At 44.6% G+C, this 12,529-nt stretch overlaps 1 protein-coding gene across 1 annotated transcript in view; it reads right to left on the bottom strand.

The window, feature by feature from the left end:
• The window catches only part of LOC135915618 (uncharacterized), a 166,235-nt gene that overhangs the window by 19,016 nt on the left and 134,690 nt on the right, over positions 1-12,529 (bottom strand). The window contains exon 2 of the mRNA XM_065448724.2: positions 1,003-1,119. Coding sequence (XP_065304796.2) covers positions 1,003-1,091 — 89 coding nt within the window. The 5' untranslated portion in view covers positions 1,092-1,119. The remainder of the gene's footprint in view (positions 1-1,002; positions 1,120-12,529) is intronic.

The following is a 12,529-nucleotide window of genomic DNA, read 5'->3' as shown; positions in this document are numbered from 1 at the left end:
TTGTAATCAGGAGTAGTTATGTTTTCTTTTTTGCCTTGTGAAACCTGGAGATTGACATGGAGCTGATAATTGGTCCTAAGATTAAGCATCGCAAACACAATGTAATGTTTTCTTCGCACGGATGCTAGCATTCTTGCCGAAAAAAAATGAGGTCAGTAGCGAGGCGATTAAAGTGTCATTGTTCTTCGGCCTGAGAGGACATATGTATCAAAAGCGGCCTCTGCATTTAAGGAACGCTCATATGCACGTTCCTTTATTTACATTTACATTTACATTTACAGGTTGTTTGAAAGCTGCAGTTATCTGGCTATCTGTCATCCGCAAGGCTTCACCTATATGTCAGCAGTGTGTATCTTCATACTTGCATTGTCAACTACTAGATTTTTATGCGCAGGATGTTGAACATAACACTGGCGAATTGGTAAAACACGGCGTCAATGCAGCTGCTTTCTAATGTTGCGCTCGACCATCTAGCTTCTCTACTGGATCCGTCCCTTCAGGACAAGTTTGTACATTGCAGTTGGCATAATTTCGCTATAATATGATGATGAAAATAGAGTTAACAAGAAATTCAGGGCAATATATGTTCGCATAATGAGCGTCGACTGTAAGTTAAAATTTAGTAGTGAAGGAAACTCTAGCGTTCGAACATCTTTTTTTCCGTTTTTTGTTTCAGAACTGCATTTTGAAAATTTACAATTGCTCATCGGCTTTACTATAGATGAGGTTTGTTGCATCGCATGCCTCAAAATAACTTCGATACTTGGTATACAACAACATCGTGTTGCTTAACTCAAGCTGCTTCACTTGTGCATATTTGTTTATTATTGAATTTAGGATCTCTACAGGCACATAAAAATGCTTCAAAAGCTTTTTGCTATTACGGAAGCTTAGGTTACGTTCGTGTAAAGAGAAGCAGTAGAGGGTCATAGAAGCCACTGCCACCGAATAAAGCTGCAATAAGTGTTTGAGCGCGTTGTAACGGGGTAAAGTTGAACTCACTTGAAGATGGACCTGCAGTGGACGATCGCCGGCAGCACAACCACCGCGAATAAGAACACCAGGAACGTTAGCTTGCTGCCTGCCATCATGAGCTCGCTCGGTCGGCTCGTTGGGTTTCTGCGAAGAGATGAGAGATGCGGCGACGTGCTAGCATGAGACCAGCGCCCGCCATGCAGACGGCGCAGAAACATTGGCGTTTTATAATGAAACACCCGCTGGCCGAGTGGGGGCGCCAGCGAACACCGCGGCATCTGGCATTTCATGCCTAACAGGCCACGCTCGCTCGTCCGGCTGAGCGCGTTCTCTCCGCTCCGTGCGCCCAAAGAGAGGGAAACGGGCCTTGCGGTTACCACGTGACGCAAAGGGAACCTTGCGTATGCGAAGTTCCACAATGAGCGAAAGTACTTCCACGCGCAAGTTTGACACCGAGAGAGGAAGATAACTACTTTATTAAAGGTATCTTCGACATTATGCCGTAAATTTTTCTGCGCAGTCGTTCACTGCACAAAACGTATTGTTTCATTGACAGCTTGTCACGTGAGCCTTCTTGTGTATGGCCCGCATCTTACTACCGAACCTTGACCCAATTTATCTTTTTAGCGGTTTTCTTTACAGTCCCCAGGTAATAAAGTGGCTGACTGACTGATTGACCAAGTGTAATTAATTTTTACATATTTGTTTGCTTCGGCAGTTTGTGCAGTTGCCATTCCTGGTAAATAAACTGCACTTCTGCCAATGCAATCACCTGGGGCCGCTAAGCTGGTTTAATTTTTGTTGTCGAATGAGTGTTCCGCACGATGTAGAGCCACAGAGAACCCAATTCTGTGTTTGACAGCGTCTCTGGACCTTGCATGCCGTGTTCGCTGTGCCGCATTATTAGCAAATGCACAGTTCTTACGTTCTGCGCGAGCATTTGCCTGGCGAAACTTGTTCAGTCATATTAGCGTTGTTGCACATTAACATTTTTCGCGGCATGCATAACGGTCAGGGACAGACATAAGGCCCTGTGCAGCCCTCATAAGAGGCCAGCATTAAAAAAAATAATAGAAACATAAAAAAATGCCGGCTTGGGGATTGTGCAGGCATACAAGGTTCAAGTTTTGCGCTAGATGTGCCTACGTCATCACGCTTCAGTGACGCATGGCGTGCTATTTTGGAAACACCAAGCTATCAGAGCCTGCCAGCAATATTGACTACCTGGTTATATGAGCTTCATTACAGGGAACGACCTCGCATTAGAACTTCAACTGTGCAGCACTTCGTTGAGAAGAGCCTAGACTTCGTTTTTTTTCTAAGTTTAGGCCATAATAGCGTTTAGAACACAGCTCATGGTGCAGTGAGAAATGCGGCGCTTTACCAAAAATAGCACCGCACCCGCGGTGAAATTTGTGATACATCTAACTCTGCAGGTCAGCGTGTTGTGTTGGTCAAATGTGGCGTGTTTTGCTTGACGGGTATGGCGGCGAGTAATCAACGGCAAGTATTGGTTTGCTTGAAAGCCTTGCAATCCTTACTGTCAGAGTGAACTCGGATGTAGTGTTGACAGATAATGGAGATTGCCACTATTATTAGATAACGAGTAAAGAAAGAATTAATTCTAAGTGCCCGCGCTTCCAATGGAGATTCGGCGTTTTGCTTGATTCACTTCTGGGACTCCTCCCACGCTAACTAAATTAGCCGCATTCTGTAAATCGCGTACGAACGCTTCTTAATCTCACCTTCAGTCCCGCGCAACGAGACCTTGGTGCTTCTATTGCCCGGGTTTTTTTTTCTTTCTTTTCTGCACCTCATTTATTGTTAAATCGCCGGCACGGGTATATCGACATTTACAACAAATCATGCTATGGCATAGCTGCTTCACGCTATCTTCTAAAACGACTGTAGTTTACTCTTGCTAATCATTGTGCGCTGGATGTTTCTGCCAGTTACCTTTTTTACACCGAATGTGCTTTTCGAGAACTTTCGCATGAAGCGTTGCAGCTGCCTTTCCCAAAAAGCTGCGGGGCTCTCGACAGTACCTCCAAATATTTGCTTCTTAGGCAGTGCGCTCTGAAGCTGATCAAACAGTTCCTTTCAGCACACGTCTCATTTAATGTACATTTGGCTAACATACTCTTGGGTGCTTGTGATCGTATTGGGATTTTGGATTCAAAGGTAGTTGAACGAAGTTTCTTGTTTTTTTTTTTTTGAGTGCCTCCGCTTTCTTTTCTTTTTTTGTGGGTATACGGAGTCTACGAAACACAGCGGACATTACTTCTTAGGCTCATCTGCTTCTTCATTTCTTACGAAGCTTTCATTTCACTGCAGAAATCCAAAGCCTGCAGGCTGAATATGAGCTGATAGGGTCAATAAATGATAACAAAATAAGTGCCACAGAGACATCTAAAACTTACATTGTATAAGCTATCTGATGTATTCCTTAAATTGGCCGCATCAGAAAGCGACGGCCATAGGTTCATTTTACTGGACAGCCTTTCTTTTCCAGACTGTGGACATACACTGCGGATGCAGAAATATCCTTCGGACGTTTCACACATGGTCTTCGCATTTTCGCTTCCTCAAAGGCGCATTCACGCGATCTCTCTACGCGCAGCTGGTAGACTCCCATTCGCTCTGTGCAGCTTCGCCAGGAATTTAATAGCGATGCATTATTTAGGAACCATTACGAGCCCTTTCCCTTGTTGACAGTGCATTTGTGTACTGTCAACATCGGTTTCGTTCCCTATAGGGAATGCAGTCAATGACGAGACTAGGCAGGTGCCTTGTTAGGATTTCGTCCAGATTGGTTTGCCTACTCACCTTACACAGCCATTAGTACGCTACGGAAAACGTCGGACAATATGAGTGGCTCTGCGAACTGTAATTCAGTTAGTCGAAGCTTCCGCTGGAATTGACCAACAATTCTATTATAGTTCGCACCGGAGCCGCGGGGTTCTGGAAAATCAATCCGCTCGCTCGCTCCCGACATCGTGACGTGCTGGAATACAACTGAATGTTTTTTTACAGTAAGTGCAAAGGGTCTGTGTCGATTCAGCGATTCTAGAGCACGTGGTCTTTGTAATGTATTAACGGGTGCACACCTGCATGGAGGTGCGGTGCGGCGACCATGCAAATCCTGATACCTGCTTCAAAGGTCTGGGTTTTGCGAATCGTGGACACTTCGGGCGAATATATACAGACCACTCGTTTAGCGTTATGGCAGAATAATGAGGTTGGAGAAACTCTAAACACTAATTAATGACTAAGCACACCGAGGTTTTCGAACGACAGTGTGGTTCCGTATAGCAAAGAATTCCGCAACTGTATTAGAGAAGTTTTTGAATGAGCCTATGCTATTCACAAGTAAGTGCGTCTACTTGATGCTCCTTCTTTGCAAAATATTCGTACGCAGATTGGACTGCGCGTTAGCTTGGTGAATAAATTCTGGTACATAATTCCCTCTTGCTCTATTCATGAAGTCGTCTTGTATTTCGTCGACTAGATTCCAGTTTACTTTACGCGTGACTCGACATCCGCATGAAGTGAATTTACAAATCCAATTCCGAGCTCATTTAAATTAGGGTGGCCGATGCTTATGTAATAAAGAATTTCTGCTGTTATATATTCAAAATGATGCTTACTGCTTACAAATGAAGTTACTGAATTCTTAAATGAACCTTCTTCCGCCAGGTTCTAACAGACCGCTGAGTCCCAAGATAAGGTTAAAAAGGAAACTGTCGGCCTTTCATAACAGCGTGTAAAGCGTGCAGCTATACCACTACACACGGAGAAACACAAGTGGGCGCAAAGAATACTGATACTGAAAAAACAAAGAAAGAGCGGTGATAGGAAACTAGCTTTATTGGACGAAAGGTCTGACTCATTTTCTTGCAAAAATAGGTGTATATCAAGCAGAAGGGAACCCTTGATCATCGTCTATTATTTTTTTTCCTTGCTTCTCCCAGCGCTGTGATAAACTTGTGCGAATGAAAGTGCTACAGTTCGATAACAGCATTAAACGCTATAGCAGAGGAAAGGTTAAAATTTATTGCGTGATTTATTCACCCCTATTATAATTGTACAATTTAAAACTGCCACCTAGCCTTTCCCGCGGCGAAGCAACCTTGTTGTGTCGCTTGTGGTTGGGAGTGGCGTTCACGAACGCATACTCCTACCGTATGGGAATGGCCGAGAGCCCGATGTGCGACTCCTGTGGGTGCGAGGAGTCCATCGAGCACGTATTATGTACCTGCCCTCGCTACGATGTCCAACGCCTCTCTCTGCGGGCAACTTTACACAGACTAGACTCGAGACCATTCACCGAGTCAAAGATACTCGGACCGTGGCCACAACCGTCACTGGCTCGAAAAGCGATTCGTGCACTAGTGCGGTACTTAAAGTGCAGTGGCTTAAGAGACCGCTTGTAGTGTCATTGTATAAGGTGTCCCTCCCACATGTACTCAGTGCTGACTCTCTCCCTTTCTTCCTCTTTCTATACCCCTTTCCCCCACCCCCAGTGTAGGGTAGCAAACCGGATGCTGTTCTGGTTGACCTCCCTGCCTTCCCTACCCTTGCTTTCTCTCTCTCTCTTAGCTAGACGTATTCCCCGCGTTCATAGGCTTTCTGGAAACGGCCTTCCAGCGAAGTCGTTTCTGTGGCGTTCAATAGGTGGCAGATTGTTGAAAAGATAAGTGCGTTGTAAACGAGCTAGAAGGTGTATACTGCGCGCCATGGTAAAGTGATTTGGGCGTTCTTATTCGTGCAGCTGAACGAAATGCAAACGAAAGAAACAATAATACAGTGTGCGTGATTTACCGTAATAAAGTAAGGTTAGCTGGATGCTGCTAAACTCACCTTAACACAATCCACTGGGTCGTTCATACCTCGCTTTGTGCGACACCTCGGCTTATCCGAACGGCAGCTACCAGAAAGACGGTTCTCACCACGCAGCACAAGAGGGCGCTTCTAAACATGAATAACGCTTCGCGTCTGTCGTATAAATATAGTGATAGCGACATCGAAACCGTTTTTGGAATAGGGTGCGCCAGAAGCGAACCAGATGCAGCGTCACGAAACAGCGTGCTTTAAGTGCTGGTCTCCGGCGCTCGTTTTCTTTAGAAGCACTCTGCAGTCGGAAACAGAAAGCTAACACTGAAGTGACCACCTGATTACTATGCGCAATTCATTACCATTTATAACGAAGGCTTCCAAGAGGGCTTCGAATGCGCCGCGTCTTACACTTTCGGGCGAGAGCCCCCTTCCACGCGTCTCTCCAGGGATCGAGCCGGACTATGCCACGGCCTCTGACGCCGATATTGACCCGTGCCCCTCGCCGCTAGAAGCGGGGCCAATTAAACGTTGCCAGCACGTGTCTTAAACGGGGGCGATCTGCTCGGAAATGAAGCCTGCAGCCGAGAAGGAAAGACGGCGCTTTAAGCGAGCGATCAACGGTTTCGCGACGTATTCTCGCAATCCGAGGGTTTCCTTCTTATAGTCGCGACGAAGGCGAACTAATTATACCCTTGCTGTTACGTGCGCGGCTGTGGTGGGCTTCGATTCCGTACTTGCAAGAGGCGAGGTTATATTATCTATGGCTTCTTCTTTGCCTTTTATGCTGTCCTTTTCAGTGTTATCCGCAGACGTGCAGATTTCTTGATGTAGAATAAAGAAACTACGCGTGTGTGAGAAATGGTGCTGCTGCTCCAAGGGAAGCGACGTTAAAAGTGCGTTTTGTGTGACCAAATAACCGCGCGAAGGCAAATCGATCCTTGTTTTTATTTTGAACTTGGCTAGAAATGCTTTCTTTTTTTTAGGAGCAGATAGAAAGTCTCAATGGGGTAAGGGGGGAAGGTAATGAAGAAAGCCGTGATTCCCGCATTTAGCCAATGAGATTGCCGACTTAGCTGTAATGCGTTACGTTAGGTCGGTAGTCGTGTAGTGTTCAAATTATACTAAGGCACAGCCACAACCCAACGCACTGTAAAGAGCACATCAAAATCTATCAAATTTTACCTATGTCGGTATAACTAACGTGAGGTAACTTTCCGAAAGCACTCAACTTATACTGCTTTGAGCTTTCAGCTTTCGGCTTTGAGTATTGAGTATTGAGAATATGAGTATGGGGCTTTGAGCTCAATACCAAGAAAAGCACGAAAAGCGTACGCATCGCCGGGACTACCAACCAAGGCTGCAAAATGGCGCCCCATGCCACTGCACTTCTAAGAACGCACACAAAAACGAAGTATAATGAGTCGAAATGCTATTGGTATTAACTTTTAGCTCCTTTGGAACGGCGTTAGGGCGTTAGCCGACCTTCGTTCAGAAGTTGAAAATGCACTTATGATTTTTTTGTTTTTTTTTTCAGTAATGCCCTCCTTGAGTAGGCTCAGCGTCGTGGATGAATTTCAGCTCGATCCGTGCTCACTACCAAGAAAAGAGTGGAAGGGAAAAAAATACAGCGTCGCAAGCAGCGCATGAAGGATATAGCTATCTACGGTGCGGATTCGCCCAATTAGTGGCGACTATAGCGGCCTTAATTAACTTTCTGTTTTAGTTTCGGCTTTGTTTCTCAGCGTGTCCGTTTCATCGCCCTCCTCACTAGCTATAAATAAAGAAAACGGAGCGTGCCACCAGTGACCGAAATAAGTGGTTAGGTGCGAGAGCGGTGAATGTTTATTGACGGTAAATTTTGTTGCCGTGAATTTCTTCGTTACCCTTCTATCTTGTAGACTGAATGTGACCCGTAGTAAGGCTCATAATGCGCTCGATTAGAATTCACACCAGGAAGTGCAAATTACAACATTCTTTAAAATTGGAAACTGAGTCCGTCCGTTACAGGCATCGGGGCCCCAAGGCGATATCTTTTATACAGAACACATCCGAAGTGAATAGCTATATATCTGTTCGTTTATTCTCGATAAACTAGGGAAAAAAAATTGCGTGCAAGATATTCACCCCCCATCGCTTTGCTGCAGTTCTCAATCACCTCAAGAGAGGTTCATTGCTTGTTATTGTTATCATTGTTAGTAACAATCGATTGCGCGCTACATTCTCTATATTCACGTTTTCCTGTGCTTCTCACAAGGGAACGTCGACAAGCTTTCGCGTCGCAATTCCATGGTCTCGGATACACAATTTTGTACGAAAAACCTTGTGTCTGCATCATTTCTGTCCAGGCATGAATACGAACGACGCAAAGTACCAGTAAATCGCAGACCACAGCTTTGTATTATATACTTAGCTATCGCATGAATTCAACTATTTTAACCATACGTGGTTACATGTTGCACCACGTGTCTCCTGACTTAGTTATTCTTTGATGTTTAGTGGCGCAGGATGAATGCAAGGAGAGTAAGGCCACCGTTGTGAGGTTGCACTGTTGTGAGCGTTGCCCGTGATGCAGTGTCTCACAGAGAAAGGGCTCCTATTTATCCGTGACTTAGTTGTGGACAGTATAACTTACTCACGAGTGGTTATCAATGGCACAAATGATACAGTCGTAAAAATGTCGATATTGATTACATGACTGCCTCTATAACAGAGGGATTCACGCCAATCTCGCATGTTGAATACATCGACTGTCCCCGACAGCGACTTCTCTGGCCACGACTTCCGTTTATAGATCACTTCGGGAAAGAATGAAAAAAGAAAGCAGGAAGGATCTATTTATTGCAAAGCACAGCACTTGCACGAAACTTCAGAAACAATACTGACTTCACTACAACTCATACAGCCTTGTGGTAAGACATACATTGATCAAACTAGTCAATGCAATAATTATCGTTTAAAAGATCATTACAACTGGCTAGAAATTACGCATGGCTTCCATTCTCGCGTCTTGCAATTGTTCATGCTCAGACACCGCCCTCCAAAGTCTATCGTTGTGTCTGCTTGTCGTTAACGCGCTTGCCCAATAATTCTCTGGCGAGAATAGATCAACGTAATGCTTGTATACTCGGGGCTTCGTCCTTCTTTTGCTTAATTGCTTTAAACTTGCGCAATGTACTGATTGGCTCACTTCAAAACGCTTCTCTGTTATCAATTCACTATCGCTTACACTAGCTATCGCAAGTACGTTCTTATGAGGAACACAGACCAGCGCCCCTGCAAATTCCCAGAAGATTTTCATATTGGAAAGGCACGTGTATTCATGTGGGATCCAACAAGCAATAACACTGACAAAGCATGAATTCAACTGTTTTAACCATACGTGGTTACATGTTGCACCACGTGTCTCCGGACTTAGTAATTCTTTGATGTTTAGTCTTGCTTTCTGCAATGCTGGTCGTATACAACACCCTGCCAGCTCGGTTTCCTTTCTTTATACACACACACACACACACACACACACACACGCACACACACGCACACACACACACACACACACACACACACACACACACGCGTGTTTAATTTCAACAGTTTTGACCAGTGCAATGGTCTTCATCAGGGTTTACAAATAATTGCACTTCGGAATACATAAATTCTGAAGTGCCATTCAGCGCCTTCCTATACTAATGAACAATTGGCTGCTGCGAACATATGCTTTCATGTCCAATGGGTATATAAAATCAGCCTTTAAATATGCGGGAATAGAATACACAATTGGATACAGCATTGAATTAAGTGCCATTGAATTTGAATGACCATCAGAGGAAGAGCAGTGCTCCGCAAATGATATTCTTGCGAAATATTGCGCAATGAGAGTGAAGAAGTTCAGTTTCGAATCGGGCAGGCCAAGATCACGCGTCCCACAGTCAAGATTTCCGCAACTTGAGATTGCTCCACATAGTGGAGCTTTTTCCGTGAACGGACCATGCAATACCGACTGTGGCTTGGCATTGCCTTTACCAACTCATGTGCTTTCCTTATTTGAATGCCCAACAGCCCCACGTGTGACACATGCAACAGCTATGAGACGCTGGCACACATTATCTGTCTGCCCGCGATATATTGCCCTGAGTCAAGTGATGTGCAGAGTACTGGACCAGGTGGACAGTTGTCCCCTATCAGAAGTCAAAGCTTTTGGTCAGTGCTCCGAAAGAGCATCCGCATTGAAGGCCTTACTCGCGTTATAAAGGTTCCTGCGGTCTACAGGGTTTCACGATAGTCCTTAAGAATGCCGCCCCTACCGCTCTATAGTGTACGCGCTTTGTTCGTGCTCGTCTCTCTTTCTCTCTATCTCCCCCTTTCACTCTATTTCTCTCTTATCCCCCTTACCTTCCCTCCCCCCCCCCTTTGGTTAACCTCCCTGCTCCTTTCTCTGTATTCTTTTCTCTCTCCGTTTCCGAGAAATTCGGTTGATTACTTCCTCCGGGGACTGCGGGCGGACGGGGACTTCTTCGGGAAGATTTTCTTTGTGTATACCTTCTATAGTGAGGAATTATCCGATGGTCACGAAAGCTGCTGTTTGTTTGCAAAAGCGGGCCTATCGAGTAGCGGTTGGCGTAAGCGTTGATGACACTGTCCTGTATAACGCAAGGCTTCTGAGAGTCAGGACAGTATTCGATTTGTGCACACTGACCTTTGGCGCTTGGCCAACTATCATGTTTCCTTAATGCAGACCATGGGCTAGCAGAAAACAAACGTTATGTTACGACAACGACGAGAAGAAATCGCTTGTTTCTTACTTGCTGTTTCGGGAGTTTCCTCTTCTGATATTGACTTAGATGGAAAAGTAAGACTACACATGACGTCATGACGCAAACGAGTCAAGCGGGAGCAGAACATCGGGGTATTTTGGTAGTCAGCGCTTGGTAGCCTAGGCTTGTGTGGTTCGTCTTATACGCTCCTATACATACACCTCCTGGGAGGCTAAATCGAAAGGTGTTCGTAAAAAAGGCTATCAAATTAAAGTGTAGAAAATTGGCCTTATTCAATTCTGATGACAGTGGGCACAGCGTGTTCATGATTGTGACTAACGCGTGAAATTGCTCAAGTAAAGAATATTGCGCATCTTGGCGATACCTCTGTGAGCCCCGCGTCGATGGCCTTAGCGACAAAAGTGCTAAATTTCCTAAGAAGAAATTATCGGAATGTATGATATGCCATTGGAAGCATTGTGGTTTGTTCCTTAAACAGCAGGCTTAGGACTCACTTGCTGATGATGTATCTTTGCGTGATGTAATGCCGAGATTGTGTTCTTCTGGAGTGATTTTGTGTATATATACAGCATGTCCCAGTTAAGTTCAGTCAAACTTTAAAAATATGCAAATGCCCCTTAGCCAGAAAGAACCAAGGTAGTGTTGTTTGCCGTCGCTTGGAGATACTCATTATTTCTTGCATCGCGTCTAATTACAAAATTACTTGCAATTATTCAACTTCTGAAATATTTAATGAAAAGAGTCAATGAGAAAATTGCAGAGCAACATGAATACCTCCCGATGCAGCTATCTGTTGCTCAATACGTGCTACATAAAGGTGTTTTTTTCCGACCGTGAAAGAAGCCCAGGAATGCACGCGAAGTGCCTCGAGTGGCCATTCGCACTGTCATTCTGAGTGTATTCGCGGCATTCTTTCACGTTCGGAAAAACACATTTATGTAGCAGGTATTGAGCAACTGAAAGCTATATCGAGAGTGTTTCAGGTTGCTCTACAATTTTCTCATTGAAGCTTTTCATTTATTTATATAATGTTTGAGAAGTTGATTCAATAGTTGGGTCTCATAATGTAATTCGGCGGAATGCAAATAATAATCTAAGTTCTCCAAGCGACGAGAAACTACATTACCTTAGTTCTTTCCGTCTAAGGGGTATTTGCAGATGTTTAAAGTTTAGCTGAACTTAAGTGGGAGACCCTGTATATGCTGCGCACCGTTTTTCGAATAAGCCGTGTTTAGAGTGAGCACTCTGTGTGTCTATTTCTGTTTGTCCGGTCTATTGCACGCTGTAGACATAGTCACTATCATAGTAAGTAACTGTGCGCGCTCAGAAGCTTGTCACTACTTCGTCTGAGGTTTTGAGATCCAGGGATCTCACCGTTTTTACACAAAATGAAAAGTAAATCAAAATAGTATGTGAATAGTCTTTTGTAACAGACTCATGATTCTGGTACCGAACTTTAACCGTGAGGTGTCCTGATGTGTCTAAATATTTTCGCTACCAGGTGTCGCGCATCAGCTACCTCCTGAGGAAGCGCGTAGAGACACCTGGTCACACGAAGGCGTGTTGGCCACTACCAGCGCATGTCACACTGGAAGATGGGGCAGTCAATTGGCAGCCTTTCAGTTATACCAGTGGCATACAGCTTATACTGATTGGCGTTAAAGCCACCGCCACTTGTTTTTGTGTGATATCAAGCTTGTAGGAATATCTACGTCCCGGTTTCAAAATTTATCCTACAAAGCTTAAGAACTTGGCGCCGCTCTAGTTGCTTTCGTGAAATTCGAATGTATTCATGAGCATTGCGGCGTTTCCTATTCTTCCCGTCTTAGCGTAACATGACATCTTTGGTTGGGTAAACGTATAGAAAATCACAATGCTCAAAATGCTCCTAAAGTTCAGAAAATTTATGTAGTAATTCGTTAATGGAGCCGTCACTTAATGACCTT

This window comes from Dermacentor albipictus, chromosome 3 (assembly GCF_038994185.2).
Source record: "Dermacentor albipictus isolate Rhodes 1998 colony chromosome 3, USDA_Dalb.pri_finalv2, whole genome shotgun sequence".
Lineage (NCBI taxonomy): Eukaryota > Metazoa > Arthropoda > Arachnida > Ixodida > Ixodidae > Dermacentor > Dermacentor albipictus.
Note: the sequence above shows the minus strand (reverse complement) of the source record. Positions and strands in the feature narration are given on the sequence as shown.